The sequence below is a fragment of the Centruroides sculpturatus genome, unplaced genomic scaffold (genome assembly GCF_000671375.1).
Source record: "Centruroides sculpturatus isolate CEXI.00-Female unplaced genomic scaffold, Cexi_2.0 scaffold423, whole genome shotgun sequence".
NCBI lineage: Eukaryota > Metazoa > Arthropoda > Arachnida > Scorpiones > Buthidae > Centruroides > Centruroides sculpturatus.
Window position 1 is genome coordinate 263203 of NW_019384765.1, and position 17463 is coordinate 280665.

At 29.3% G+C, this 17463-nt stretch overlaps 1 protein-coding gene across 1 annotated transcript in view; it reads left to right on the plus strand.

Annotated features, from left to right (window-relative positions):
- LOC111628903 (reelin-like) overlaps nt 1-17463 on the plus strand; it is a 283387-nt gene that overhangs the window by 168901 nt on the left and 97023 nt on the right. Inside the window, exons 40-41 of the mRNA XM_023372760.1 lie at nt 10741-10891; nt 15896-15998. Of these exons, the coding sequence (XP_023228528.1) occupies nt 10741-10891; nt 15896-15998 (254 nt within the window). The remainder of the gene's footprint in view (nt 1-10740; nt 10892-15895; nt 15999-17463) is intronic.

Below are 17463 nucleotides of genomic sequence, written 5' to 3' on the forward strand. Positions count from 1 at the left end.
TTTTAAACATCTATCTCAAAGAGCATAGGACTTCCATCTTGAAAAGACTGACCAACATTGCATTAGCAACCTTTGCCTTTGACCCCAACATAGATGTACATTTTGACTGTGCAACTGTGATACTGTGTCTCCAACATAGTATCGCCCACAAAGAACAACTTAAATATTTAGAATAATTAGAGATTTACAAAGCTGTAAGAAAAAATACTGCTATAAACTTTTGAGATGTAGATACCTTCTCCCTGCATGGAAATTGATCTCTGATCTTTAATCTTACATCCTTCTCTTCATCCCTATCTCTTTCTTATGGCACCCTTTCTTAACACATGGACAGCAATCTCAAACCAAATGATCATTATAATTAATCAGGCTATTATTTTGCTATTATTAATAATTAGAAATTAAGTAATTTGATATTAGAGCTAGACCAGGGATGGCAAACCTTTTTGAGCCTGCATGCCACATAGTAAGCATATTAAGCATACTTTTCTTTAAAAATGATTATGCGTGCAGATGTTTTAGACTTCTAGTAACTATATTTAAATTTGGCTGAATGGCTGAGCGGTCAAAGTGGTAGCTTATCGCTCTTGTGGACCCGAGGTCAAAACCCCCAAAAATTTTCAGGTGGTGATCCATTCTTCATTACCCGGCTGTTCCATTTGGAGTTTGCTAAATAAAAAAGCGCTCTTAGTGCCCACAAGGCAAAAAGAGTTTTAAAAAACTATATTTAAATAAATAAAATAATATGTTGTAATTAGAGTAAATGTAAAGAACCTGATTGAAAATGATGATAAACTGAAATTGTATAATACGTTACATGCAAGATGATTTCTTCAATGTGCCACTTTGGGCATGCATGCCATAGGTTTGCCATCTCTGAGATAGACGTTAGGCACCATCTCTTATCTAAATTAATTTGGCCTTGAAATTAAAGTTTAGGCACTACAGGTAAAGAACATGAGGTATTTTAAAGTGACTTTTAACTAGGATAGATGTAAAACAAATAGTGTAAAATGTTCAATATTGGTAAAAGTCAGAATGTTCTGTATTACTGTATTCCTACATACATACATATAAAGTGAAGCATAATTGTGAATCTAATACAATATTAATATATTGTGATTACAAACTTTGCATAAGTAATATACAACATACAATATACAACAATATATATTATTATAAAATATATAGTTATATAATAAATACAGTAATTCAAATTATACAAATAATATACAATAAAAAACTATTTTATGATTATACATAAACTGTACAATCTTGTAATCCAGCCTTTCATTAGTCTGATATGTCCAGTAATCCAATACTATTCAACCTGGATTTTGTCAGCACTGTTGCCAAGTTGTAGACAAACTTCTACAGTTAAAACTCTAGTTTCTACTAAACATAGCATGATATTAAATCCAAGCTTGAACACTTGAGCTTGTTCATGATATTAAAGATTGTCAGGATTATCATCTTATGCTGCTCAAAATAGGTTTAGTATCTTATAATATAACTAGCAGGTGGGCCTGGCATTGCTCGGGCAAAAGTAACGATAACTAAGATAAAGATTATTATGTTACAGTCAACCTTACCCATTTTCACAGAATGCAAGAATTGGGTCCCCTTGTTTCCAGACTAATTAGAGAATTTTTAGATGGTTCTAAAAATATGTTCGATTTCCCGCAAAAACGAAAAAACTGCATCTGCGCCTGTAAATCTTGCACGTCGCTTTCTCTTAACAATTCCATTGTTACGTAACACTTCCATTGTTACTTAAAACTTCCATTATTACTTAACACTTCCATTGTTGATGGAAGTGTTAAGCCTTAATCCTGTCTTTCTCCCCTGGGGGAATTTTGAAAAATCCCTTCTTAGTGTGCGTTTTCGTGATGTACTCTAACTGTGTACCAAATTTCAACTTTCAACTCCTAATTGTTTGGGCTGTGCACTTATTATTATTATTATTATTATTATCAACCTGTCTCGATTATATTATAGATACTATATAAATACAAAAAATCAATCTCCCAAAATTTCTGACCAAAAAAATCGCATCTCTCATTAAATTTAGTAGGAGTCCACAAATTTGTCAATACTGTTTACTGACAAAGATAGGGCATTCAGTTGTTTTAATCAGTTATAGTGATTCACACTATTTGTGTTCTTTCCTTTCCATCCAACTGTTCTCTTCACTAATTAATTCTATTCCATCTTTCCATTTTGGTTTGTGTATTGCTTTTCCTGAAGACCTGTGCAAGGACTAGCAACTGGATTGGCTGGAAAGGGCCATGTGCATAGGAAAGTGATATAAAACCCTGTAAGGATATGAGTGAACTACTTTTGTTTTCTTGTCCTCCACCAGAATCTTAGAGGCAGGAAAATTGATTGGTACTTGAGAAGGGATGTGCATCAAGATCTAGGAGATGAACTCAGGAACTTACTAGAACTGAATGAAGAATTTGCACCAGCCAAATCTGTCCCCATTGCATGGTTTGGAACTTAAACTTAAAAAGGAACTTGCTGAGAATGTATATAGCATCAGGACGTACTGTTTGAGAACATTATTTTTTCTTTTTATTTTGTTCAAGTGAGTGAAATTAGCAATCCTAACAAGCAATGCACAATCCGTGGATTTGGCTCCCTCTGTCCATGCAATCTGACTTACCTACCCTCATCTAAACACAAAATGCATGCATATCATGAATTTAGTAACTAAGAAGAACCTCTATTGTCAGTAATAGCATGTATATCTTGGTATTTTAGGCATAGTTGATAGTGAACATAAGAACCAGAGTAATTGTCATGAAAAAAAAGATGACTGCAATAGGATCAGATTTTTTAGTAAATTAACGCTGAGCCAACCTTTCTTTTGTTTTCATTAGCCCTGCACAACTACATACTACAGATTACTAGACAGTAGTCTAACATGTGGTTTTTTTTTTTTTGTCATTAACTGTTGACTTCACACACACATTTATTTAAGTTCCATTGAATTCATCTTACTTCCAATAATTTGACAATATTCCAATTAATCCAATGTTGTTTTGATCTCATTTATGTCACATTACTGAGATAGATTCATAATTATGTTTTATATTCTTCTCATATCCTCATATTTATAATACAATTGTTTTCTTCTACACATGAATTTCCTTTTGAGCCCACTGAATATATGGATCTGATCCAAACTACATCACTAAAACTTAATTTAATATTATTAAAATTGTATTTATTTAATATAGGATTAGCATATATTATTTATTGTATTATGAATATAATACAATAAATAATATATACTANATGACTCAATTTTTATTGATATTTTTGTGTAAATGTAGAAGAATATGGAAATTATTAAAATTTTACAGGTATTTTCAACTTTGTACTCAATTACTTTTTTCTATTTTATTATTGTTTACTTCTATCTAGTAGAATCCATTATCATTTTGGTGATTGGCTATTTATTCAATTTTCGTGCTAGATTTGTCTGTGTCTAACCATTTTACTAAATTTGTCACAATGACAAATTTAGTAAAAAAATTGAATAGAATAGCCAATCATCAAAATGATAATTTTTTTACCATAAATTATAACAAAGTTCACTTTTACCTTGAGTTGTTTTGAACTTTCTAATTTATATTTTCAACTGATATCATATTTTTGCCTTTTGATTCAATGTCACTGAGATTAACAAGAACATTGCCCAGTTTATAGTCAAATTTTAACCAGTGATTAACTTGGTACAATGTGGCATTGGCAACAATGGTAGCATGGTTGCTGTAGCATCATGTTGTCATTGGACTATAAACCAACCCAAAAATTTATTTAACATTTATACTCTGATCACAGTTTATGTTAGTGGTTCTAATATTTATAGCTGTTAAATGAATGAAGCTAACTGGATAATTGACTACAATATTATTAGTAAATAATAATTGGGACAAAAAATTAAGTTTAACTTGAAGGTATCAGTTTTGTTGCTTTCATGTGTCTATAAAATAATGAGGTAAGATCCGTCAATAAATATTGTATGATATACCGTATTTACGTGCATATAAGATGAGGTTTTTATTCATTTATCACAGCTTCAAATTCCTAGGTTATCCTATATGCGCGAGCGAAAGATTTATTGCGTTTTTGCAAATAATTTTTGCAAACCGTGTATTCACAATTTTTTACCGGATGCTTGCAGTCTTGTATTTAAAAACATAAGTATTTTATCTGGGTCATTTGAATCGTTCTTGTGTATTGTCAGGAGTAAAGATGAATAGCAATAGGAAAAGCAAAGCTTCATGGAGGTAAAATTTTCCAAAATTATTTTATTCTATAATTTATGAAGTAACTTATATCTATTATTAAAAATAAAAAATGGCAGTAACCAAGATAATTTATGCAATATACTTGAATTATATGTCATATGATTCAAACTTGCTTTCAGGTGAGTAGAATCATTTTTATTGATTAGTTTAAAATTGATTAATCATATAATTGAAACATTGGAACTTTATGAATTACATAATTTCTTAAACATATTTGAATAATTTAAAGCTTATAAGTTGCATTGCTAGGATTAATACATGCAAGTACACATGAGTACTAATTTGTTGGATTAAATTGGCATATATTTTAGTTTATATTTAATTTACTTATGGGTTATTTTTAAAACTGTCAATTATTATTACTAAGAATATAATCAAAGATGATATTTGATTGGTACTGACTGGTATGGTCATTCTGGTTGTTAAAATTTAGAAATACTTTCTATATTGATTGTTAAATATTTGACATCTATGATAAGTAATATTTATTGTTTAAAAAAAGAGCATTGTTTATTGAGACTGAAAATTATCTAATGACTATAAATTTATTAGGAAAATCATTATAGAATTTTGATATATTTCTTCATATCAAATTATGACTCAGAAAAGCTAGTAACAGTTGCATCAAATGAAAGGTCCCATCAATGATTTCTCAAAATCCAAAAAGTAATTTGGAAATTGATTAAAAATTAGCAGTGATATTTACATATTAAAAATATAAAAATATGTTGAATGACAAATGTGTGAAGACATATTGTGTAAATAAATAAATTAATAATAAACTTTGCATCTTTAATATAATTATCAAAGGACATTTTAACAGTTTTGCATTTTTTTTATAGACACATAACCTCAAATAAATAGTCATCTCTGTGAGCAAAAATTGTTTTTTTTTTTTTGCCTGTCACTGGTGACTGTAACTTGTGAAGATAAATTTTGTATCTTTAATATATTTTCATTTTTATATTTTTAATATGATTTGGAAATTATTAAAATAATTTGTGCTACAACTTACACCAACTATTTGGTTTGCAAACAGAGCATAAAGCACATCATTTTATTTTGAGTATATCCTATAATTTACTGTTATGTATTATTTTATAAATAGTATGCATCATACATAGTATGATCATACATACTATGTCTCAATTTCATTATAATATAAAAAAAGGATACTTTGAAAAATTTTAATGGTAATAAAATGTGCATCTCTGTATATTTTATTTTTAGTTTTTACTTTATCAGCTGTTATGTATAACAGAGAGAAAGTATAGCAATTGGTGAAAAAATTACCTCCCCAAGATTTTTACAGTTTTGGACTTGGATCTTGAAACACAAAAAAATTCAGCAGTGTTTTTTTGTATGTACGAGTATATGTTTGTTTGGGGCTCAATTTTGTTCACCCACTTTGAAGCGTAATAATGCCTGTGTCTTTTGTTGAAAATTTCTGAAATTTTGTAGGGAGGTTTGTGTATTAGGGGATTGATGCTATTAAATTTTGGTAGTTAAAAGTCAAGGAGGTGGAGAGATAGAGGAAATAGTGTCTTTCAAGTAGAGTCAGATTTAATGAAGATTTTAAGATGTTACTTATTATTAGCATTTACAATTTTTTATAAAACTCATCCCTATCCTCAAAATGGCACTTTTTGCCATTTTATAATAATTAATTATATAGTTTTTTAATAAAATATCATAACAGATGGCACTACACACAGTTTTAAATGTTGCTGGGAAAGTTATGAAACTCATTACTGATTTTTCTATTTAGTATTACTGACTAATTATACATTATATGATATATAAATAATTTATCCTTATATTTGGTCTGGAATGGTAATGAAAATATTTGTTTACAGATATAAATATAATAAATGTGATTATTTTTCTTTCACTCTATATTTGATTGAAGTTTTTAAATATTGTAATATAAGTCTTAAATTTGGAAATAACCAATTTTAAAATATTTTACGTATGCTAGTATTGCCATTTTATCAATGTTTTGGCTAATATTTTAATATTTTTTTATTCTGGTAAATTTTTCTGTTATATTTATTTGAATGCTTCAATTAACTAATAATATTTTTGTCACCAGTATATATTCTAATAATTTTTACCAAATCACTTACATCTCTATTCTGCATTTACAAAATTATATATAAATATATATTATTATATCTGATATTTTTGTGTAAATGTAGAAGAATATGGAAATTATTAAAATTTTACAGGTATTTTCAACTTTGTACTCAATTACTTTTTTCTATTTTATTATTGTTTACTTCTATCTAGTAGAATCCATTATCATTTTGGTGATTGGCTATTTATTCAATTTTCGTGCTAGATTTGTCTGTGTCTAACCATTTTACTAAATTTGTCACAATGACAAATTTAGTAAAAAAATTGAATAGAATAGCCAATCATCAAAATGATAATTTTTTTACCATAAATTATAACAAAGTTCACTTTTACCTTGAGTTGTTTTGAACTTTCTAATTTATATTTTCAACTGATATCATATTTTTGCCTTTTGATTCAATGTCACTGAGATTAACAAGAACATTGCCCAGTTTATAGTCAAATTTTAACCAGTGATTAACTTGGTACAATGTGGCATTGGCAACAATGGTAGCATGGTTGCTGTAGCATCATGTTGTCATTGGACTATAAACCAACCCAAAAATTTATTTAACATTTATACTCTGATCACAGTTTATGTTAGTGGTTCTAATATTTATAGCTGTTAAATGAATGAAGCTAACTGGATAATTGACTACAATATTATTAGTAAATAATAATTGGGACAAAAAATTAAGTTTAACTTGAAGGTATCAGTTTTGTTGCTTTCATGTGTCTATAAAATAATGAGGTAAGATCCGTCAATAAATATTGTATGATATACCGTATTTACGTGCATATAAGATGAGGTTTTTATTCATTTATCACAGCTTCAAATTCCTAGGTTATCCTATATGCGCGAGCGAAAGATTTATTGCGTTTTTGCAAATAATTTTTGCAAACCGTGTATTCACAATTTTTTACCGGATGCTTGCAGTCTTGTATTTAAAAACATAAGTATTTTATCTGGGTCATTTGAATTGTTCTTGTGTATTGTCAGGAGTAAAGATGAATAGCAATAGGAAAAGCAAAGCTTTTGAATTGAATTCCAGATTGAAATTCCAAAATCACATGGGAGCATGATATAAGTTTTAATCCATTCCCAAATGAAAACAGATGATTATTCAGAAATCAGAATTTGGAGAAACTCATAAGTGTAATCGATGGAGAATGGATTCGACTGTTAAGAATTGGCAATAAAAGGTTCCCGATTATCCAGCTTTACACGAACAAATTAAGGAAAAATCTTGTAAAATCAACAACATAAATCAAATTTTTGACCATACAAATAAATTTGGGACAGTACAAAATAATCCTTTTTTTAATAATCCAGCTAGAGACAGATGTTAACAACTTAAAAACCAACGATTAAAAAAACAATAAAAAATACATACAATATGTAATTGACACCAACCTTTTCTTGGAAGATCTGACATCTACAATACAGCATTAAAATTCTTCACAATATCACTCAGGTAGAAATCAGTTGTATTTATACACATCTGCAGACCTCTGGATTATTAAAAAAAGATTATTTTGTACTGACCCAAATTTATTTGTATGGTCAAAAATTTGATTTAATCAAAAAAATTTATCTATGAAACTTTGTTATTTGACAACATAAAGTTTAAAATGCCAGTAATTTTTGCAGGACAATGTGTGCATTTACATTCATTTGATATTTTACTTGTGATTAAACAAAATAAAATTAGAATTGTATTAATAAATCTAATTTTTTTTATTTTGATCTTTAAAGTCACACCTCGTCCTATATGCGAGGTCATTTTATATGCAAGTAAATATGGTATATTCTATAAAATATAATTATATTGAATAAGTGTTACACAAAATGAATACATGACTAATTCTAAAACAAAACAATTTTTACTTAACTGAAAAAGCATACTAACTACAATGTTTAAATGGCAAGAAAACATAAGTGAAAAATGATGTTGGAATATGAAGAGAAATCAGATACTGTACATATGACTATCATATATTTAAAATCAGTGAGATAAACAAAAGTGTAATTAGTAGAATAATCCATTATATTTATTAATAAAGTTGGAAAATTATCAAATATTAAATATAAAAATAGAATGTATTGTGCAATTATAGATATATATATAGTTCTAAGAAAAAACTCATCAATTGATGATTGCACAATAAAGATTAATGATTTTTTAATAATGTAAGGTCTATTAAATTTTGAACATATTCATCTTTTACTGTTAACATCTTGTATGTTTTCTTTCTACATATCGATCATTGCTTTAATTTCTTCATTTATCTACTGCATTCACTTTATTTTTCTTTGCTATTTTTCACTGTTACTGTTACGAAAAAAATCCAGTAATGAGTTGCTTAACTTTTCCAGCAACATTTGATGGTGCCATCTCTTATCATATTGTATTAAAACTTGTTATATTTTTAACTATTATAAAATGGCAAAAAGCTTAATTTTGTGGGTAGATATGAGTTTTATAAAAAAAATGTAAATGCTAATAACAAGTAAAATTGTCATTAAGTCTGATCCTACTGGAGATACACATGATCCCCTTTATCTTCCCACCCACAAGGTCAAGGGACTGAGAGATAATCACCAAAATTTAATAGCATCAATCCCCCTAATCACTGCAAAATTTCAGAAATTTTTGACAAAAAGCACAGCAGTTATTAAGCTTCAAAGATGGTAAACAAAATTGTGCCTCTCTCACTCACTTACTCACTCACTCACACTCACACACACACACACACACACTAACACTTATATATACAGAAATTACCTCTAAATTTTTTTGTATTTCTCAATGTTTCAAAGTGTCCCAGGCCAAAAAATGTAAAAATCTTTAGGGTTATTTTTTGACTGATTGCTATACTATCCCTCTGTAATATATAACAGCCAGGAATGTAATTAAATGTTGGAAATTTGGAAATTGGTTAAATGCATTATGATGCCACAAATCATGTTTATAAAACATATATAACCAAACTTAAATGATGATAACACTGAAAAAAAATTGTACTAACAAATTTAACTATCATCAGCTGTTATTGGAAGTAGGTCTTAGTAGGATAGTTGGATCCAAGATACAGTAAGATCCTGCTTAACGTTGCTTCACTTAATGCTGATTCGATATAACATGGTCTGCTCAAAGCATATAAAAAAGCTCAAAATTTTATGCTGATTTAAATTATCGCGGCATTTCATTGATTCGTATATAATACAATTTTATTTATGAACACGATTCAATCAGCAAAACGTGGCAAAAAGGTGTACTTTCTTTAAATCTATGTTTGTTTGGTGCAATTTTGGTAAAAAATAACATCCATATAACATGGATGCTGTAGGCAATATCAACTTTGCTTAGAAAGAATTAACTGATAAATGCTGAAATGAAGTGTGGAAGAAGTTATGGCTGAAGATGTCCAATAATTCTCAACGAGAAGAGCCTATTGCTGTATTGTTAGGTTGACCAAACTCAATCTAATTGATGCAGCAGGACTAGGAGATGTGACGAGCAGGATAGTGAGGAGTTACAGCAGGTTTCTGGTGAGAGCCTTACCAATGACGACCTTCAAGAACTGGCAGAACATGAAATTCATGTGAAACTGGAAAATAGAGATTCTGAAAATGAAGAACTCAAAAAATTTCTCTACAGATTTCCTTAGTAAAAGTTTGGTAAGATAACCAAAATTGTTGATGAAATTGTAGCGAATGATCCAGATTTTGAAAGGAGTGCAAAAGCAAAACGAGGCATTTTGGATGTGATCTTCTGCTACTGACATTTGCTTAATTAAGGAAAGAAAAAAGCGACAAATGAAACTAAGTGACTTTTTGCAAAAAAACAAGAATTTCAGAAAAGTCAGGACCTTTATCACAAAAAATGAACTTTACATTTCTGTGTACATATGCTTGTGTTATTTAACATATATTATTATGCAAATTAATATAGAAATAACTTAAAATTAAAGTAAAATCTGTTTACTTTTGGTTGCATGTTCTCCTTTCCCTATTTACTCTGTGTTAAAATGACCTTATTTAACGCTGTTTCGTTTAGCACTTTGTTGTCTAGGAACATATCCCTTATGTTAAGCGGGTCTTACTGTATTCTGTTACTGAATTTATAGAACAAATATTTTTTTTAATGATTGTCTTTAAAAATATGAAACACAGTTGTTGCATTATTTCACATTACTATAATAATTAAAATAACAATATATAAATAATATATATTTATTATTGAAATTAATTTAATATTAATTTTAATTCATATTAAAATTAATAATAAGTATTAATTTTCAGGTTTTGGATCATTAGAATGGGCAATTGATGATTTTATAATTGGAGGTATGATTGTTAATCCAAATATTTTATATGATCCAGTAGAAACACTTTTGCAAACTGATTCTTGGCTATTTTGGCCTGGAAGTAGAGTTGGATCTTATTGTAGCAGGTAAATAGGATTTTTACTGTATATTTATATGTATAATATGTTGTAAATAATTTATCCTGTTCTAATAAATTACAAATGATGCTTATCCCAAAATATTTGCATTTAATGAAAATTATATTTGTGTGTTCAATAAAATATATTATTTAAAGATTCAAGGAAGAAACTAACTTACTAAGATAAATCAAAGAAGAACTTTCTTTATTGAAGTCAATGAACCAAGTTATTTTATGGTTTAAACATATCATTTATTTTAAATAAATATGTTAAAATATATGTTAAAACATGAAATAAACAAAACTGAAAACATATTTAAAAAAAAACATGAAAGATTTTTTAATTTCTTCATTAATGATTTCTCAAGAAATTTCTTCTTTTAAGAAACTTTGTATAATAAAATTTCTATTTTGGAAACTACTTTGAAACATATTATTTTATATATTGTTACCAATTTATGTAACTTAATATCATAGAGTTTATCACACTTTTGAGACCATAGTGTAATGTATGTGTTTCTATTCAATTGTAATGTTCCCAGGTTTTTGTGTAGTATGTGTGATATGACACCTGTAGAAGAGAGAATGACAGGTACAATAAGCACATTATCCATCCTCCACAGATGCCTTATTTTCTGGGGAAGTTCTATGTACTTGCTGATTTTTTCAGTGCATGTGTTTTGTACATTGTGAGTGTTTGGAATGGAAATGTCTATAATGTATGTGATTTTATTGTGTTTGTCAATGAGTGTGATGTCTGGTCTGTTGTAAATTGTTTTATCTGTGATTATGGCTCTGTCGTAGTACATTTTGTGCATGTTGTTTTCCAATACTGTCTGTGGTCTGTATTTGTAGTATGGTTCGTGAATGTCTAATAATTTGTGTTTCTTTGCAAGCTCTTGGTGTATTATATTTGCTACTTGATTGTGTCTATGTAAGTAATCTGTCTGTGTTAAGAGCTTGCAACCAGAAGTGATGTGTTGTATAGTTTCTGGCATGATGTGACATTTTCTGCATGTGTCATTTGTGAGTGTTGTATCTTTGAGTATGTGTTTTCTGTAGTTTTTAGTATTTATGGCCTGATCCTGTATGGCAATCATGAATCCTTCTGTCTCCCCAAAGAGGCATCCTGTCAAATGTGTCAAACAGCTGATCTAACCAGCTGTTTGACACATTTGACACATTAAAATCCTGGGTCAGGTCATAAGGATGCCTGCCATGGAGTGCCTTTCGAGCCCATGATTGCTTAATGGTGTCTATACTTTTTATACGTTGTATCATGTTCGTATGATGTTAGTGTAAGTTTAATGGTGTGTTATTTGAATCTGCTAGAGTTACTACTTTATGTAACTGTGATGTTTCTTGTTTTTTGTAGAAAAACTCTTGCAGTGACTGTATTTGTTTGTAGTGAAGGTTAACTATGTCAATCAGGCCACGTTCGCCATCTTTACTTGGAAGGGTTAATCTTTCTGTGGCGGATTTAGGATGATGTTGTTTATGCTTAGTAAGCGTTGTTGTTGTTTTCCTTTGGAGTTGCTCAAGATCTGTGTGAGTCCAATGTATAACTCCAAAAGAGTATGTGAGGACTGGGATGACATATGTGTTTATTGCTTTAACTGTGTGTTTTGCATTTAACTGTGTTCTGAGAATAGCATTTAACCTACTTTAGTATTTTTTAATTAATCTTTGCTTTATTTGTGTATGTTCTGTTTGGCCTGTTGGAATCCTAAATACTTATAGAACTTGCCCTCTTCCATGGATTCAATAACGTCTCCATTTCCAAGTGCAAAATCTTCTTTCTTCAGGATTCCTTTTTCTATGTGAAGTGTTTTACATTTATATAGGCCAAATTCCATTTGTATGTCCTTGGTGTATGAATGTGTGATTTGTAGGAGTTGATGAAGTTGTTTATGTGTGGATGTATAAAGTTTTATGACATCCATGTACATGAGATGTGACAGTGTAAACTGTGTTGTTTTTTCGTGTCTGATATTGTAGCCGTATTGCATGTTGTTTAACATATTGGATAATGGGTTCAGGGCTAAGCAGAGCCAGAGAGTACTTAAGGAATCTCCTTGAAAAATTCCTCATCTGCTGAATATTTGGCTTTTATGTATGGAAGTGTTACTAACCCTGAGATGTAGTGTTGTTCTCCAGTACTGCATTGTGTTTTAGAAGAATGCAATGAGTGATGGATGTATTTTGTAGATGAGTAGAATATGTAGCAACCAACTATGTGGAACACTGTCAAATGCTTTTCTGTAGTCTATATTATTATTATTTATTTAAAATATTCACGAATTACATTGGAATAAAGAATACTATGGGAAAGAAGGTACCCATTTCCTCCCTTTACTGTATTAGTTGCACTTTATGTGCAAATAGTTTCTCTTCTCCTCCCTTTTCCTCTTCTCAACAAGTTTTCAGATGAGTTTTGTGTACTAGTCTCAAAAGTCGAATTAGGTAAATCCGGATTAACTAATGAATGATGCATATCTGATGATTGCAGCAGATGTGAAGATTGCTGTATGCCTTGAGATTGCTGTATATCATGCTTGAGTTGATCAGTTGTATTGACCTCAAAGATAGCATTTCCAAGTACACTATTGAGTATAAGCAATGTGTGTATAGCTGCCTATTTTTGAAGAATACTAATATCAATGTTGGCTTCTAATTGAGCTATGTATTTCTTTATGTTTTTCACTACTATACCTGTTGCTACTATTACTATTGGAACAACAGTCGGCTATGTATTCCACAGGCAGCTAACTTCTGATTTCAAAAAATTATATTTACTCAATTTTTCAATTTCTTTGGCACCAATGTTATAATCTGATGGTACAGTTATATCTATTAAAAATGTTTTATTGTGACTTTTATCAAAATAAATTATATCTGGTCTGTTATGAGATACAGTGATCTGTTTGGACAGGCATTTCCCATAGGATCTTGGCCGAACCATTTTCCTTAACTTGTGGCTGGAGTAATATTTCGTTCCTCTATTGGTCAGCAACTTCTATTTTATGTTTTTGGGCCAGGCACCAGTAGACATACTGGGCAAGGTTATTATGACATCTTACATAACAAGTTCCCACCAGTTTTTCGTGTCCTGATATAATATGCTGCGTGGTCTCATCTTTAGTCGCACATAGGCGACATTTCCCATCCACTGGCTACCTTTAAGATGCCATGTTGATATTGTCGTGTCATAACAGGCTGGTCCTGTATAGCAAATATTAATGATTCAATACATCAGGCTATTTGTTGCTTTTTCATCCATTCAAACACAAGCTCTCTATCTGTATTACCCTGATCTAACACCTTTTTTAGGAAATTGGCCATGTAATTGTTTATTTCTTCAAACAACATTATGCCATTTTACTATTGATTTTTTAATTTCTTCATCTGTATGTATATTTCCTCGTGGTAAATATAATTCACCTTCTATCTCTTGCGCTTCTGTTATTATTGAATATTTATCTCTATCTATATCATGCTTTACTATTACTTCGATCAGATGATCTCTTTTATGTATTGTTTATATTTAACTGTTTGTGCATTATACATATACTCAATATTTAATAGTCCTCTTCCTCCTTGATTTACCGGCAAGTACAGTCTTTCTACCTCTGCTTTTTGCCGATGTGCCTTTTTAATTGCTAGTAACTTTCGTGTTTTGACATCTATTTTCTTTAGGTCACTATTTTTATAGTTGATTATACCAAATGAGCAAAGCAAGACCGGGATAGCATACTTATTTATANATATCATGCTTTACTATTACTTCGATCAGATGATCTCTTTTATGTATTGTTTATATTTAACTGTTTGTGCATTATACATATATTTAATAGTCCTCTTCCTCCTTGATTTACCGGCAAGTACAGTCTTTCTACCTCTGCTTTTTGCCGATGTGCCTTTTTAATTGCTAGTAACTTTCGTGTTTTGACATCTATTTTCTTTAGGTCACTATTTTTATAGTTGATTATACCAAATGAGCAAAGCAAGACCGGGATAGCATACTTATTTATACCTTTTATTAAGTATCGCGAATTAAGGTGTGTATTTAAAAGTTTTTTAATCCTTCTAAAATATTCTTTTATTATCTGTTTCCTTTACTTGTTGCTAGGTATGCTATGCATGCTAATGTTGCTATGCTCTAGTTATCCTGATTCTTGAACACCCCAGTATTTATATCTATCACCAATTGCAAGTTACTTGAAAATTTCTCCACTCAGTAGTATATTCTCCACAGCACTACTCCTGTGTCCTGCAGTTATATGTAGTATGTTACATTTATCCAGCCCAAAACACATCCCTATATCACTTGTAAAAATCTCAATGCTATCCAGTAATACTTTTACATTATTTCTACTATGTGCATAAACCTTAAGGTCATCTATATATAAGAGATGATTAATCCAGATACTATCTTTCAATTTATAGCCTTTCCTTTCATATTTATTTAGTATGAATGAAAGCAGGTTTATAGCTGTGCAGAACAACAGTGGAGAGAGAATCACCCTGAAATATTCTATGTCTTATGTAAATAGGTTGAGCAGTGATTAAATCCTGGGAGCCATGAGCAGTAATAATCACTCTCCATGTAGGCATAGTCATTTGGAAGAATCTTTTAACCATAGATGGGCATTTATAAATATCAAGAATTTTAAGAAGCCATTCATCTGATACACTTTATGATAGTCTATCCACGCCATACTAAAATTTATTTGAGACTGGTGTGCATCTTCCAATATTTCTGTATTGACCATTAGATGATTATTTGTTATTATTTGAAAATGAATGTATGCAGCATTTAATACTATTTTAATAATTTTTCCTAACTATGATTTTATTTTTTTCATTAAACAACAATAGTTTTCGATTTGTTCTGTTTTTTAATATTATAACCATCAATCTTTTTTGGTCTGTCTTATTTATTTTTGTTTAAAAAATATTTAATAGACTTAAAATATATTTGATTAATAAGAAATGCATCATTCTATTTCAGTGATAAAAAACGGCAATCATTAATTTTTGATTCAAATGAAGGAGAAAGAGCAATATATACACGAGATATGGTTATTTCAGAAGATACTGTTATCCAGTTTGAAGTCAGTATATAATTATTTAGCTTTAGTAATATTTTAAGTTCTTAACAATCATATATTGTAAATCTTTTATCTTAAAGTGTTTTCTTTTTGGTTTCTTTCTTTAATATTTATTATTAATTGACATAGATGTGATTAAACTGATAGCAATCATTTTGATCATACTCATTACTTTTAAATTTTCAAAGAAGTTTATGAGGAAGATAAGACAGAGAACATTACTAGAATTTGTTTATTTACAATTAAAGTTTTTGTATAAATCTGAAGAATCTTTTTATAAATTTGAAGAATTAAAAATGATAATCCATGTTTACCAATAATTCTGGACTTAAAATTATTTTGTTCCAGATTAATTTTTATTAGATATTATCAGTCATGGAATATTTTTATTTTAAGGATAAGCTATCACCTACAGAAAAATAAAAATAATACTACAATTTCATATAGAATCTAACATATTCAGTGATTGCTTAAATCATTGCCAAAATATAAATGAAATTTACATGATATTTGTTTAACTAAACTGATATTGTCTGTAAGCAAATAGCATTTTTTTTATGAAAAATAAATTGTTTTTAAAAAATACTTATATCTTTGAACAAAACATATAAATTAAAATAATGCAATTATTTCTTGTTTGTATACTGAGACATGATCAGATATAAATGTGTTTACAGAAAAATATGTTAATAATAGTTATTTCATAAAGAATTTATGCTGATATTTCCCTCAAAATCAGGATTAATCAATTTTTATGAAGATAGGAGTGTAAATTTTCTGTCATTTTAATTTAAATATTGATTGAATGCTACTCTTTATAGAGAAACTTTTCACTAATAATTTATTTCAATGTGTAATTATATATATAATATTCTGTTTTTCTCAACAGAATATACAATATTTCTCAACAAAATGCTAATTACAGCAAATTAGAAGAAAATCTTATGAACTTACTGTATAAAATAAAATGTTGAGGTAATGGTAAACATAAAGTAGCATATTATATAAAATATTGAAAAAGAATAATTCCAAAAATCTGATATATCGGTGATTTTAGTTTTAGTAGAGTCTTTATCTATATCTATATCTATACTAATATTATAAAGAGGTAATGTTTGTATGTAAGTTTGTATGCAGGAGGTAATCTCCGAAACTACTCATCCGATTTCAAAAATTCTTTCACCAATACAGTAGAACCTCGAAAACTCGGCCTAATGTGGACCGAAGGGTGGCCGAGTTTGTGAAAATGCCGGGTTATCAGGAATGGGGTTAAAAAAGGATAAGTATGCGTGTTTCCTCAGAAAATACTGTACTGTACTTGTATGTATTGTTTGCTTGAGAATACAACAGAGAATAAACTGCCCAAATACCCTTAAACAAAGGAAAAGTACATCCTTTATGAAGGCATAGAGCCTTTACTACATGAAAATGAAAATTAATGAATACACTGTGTACAGTAATTTACCTG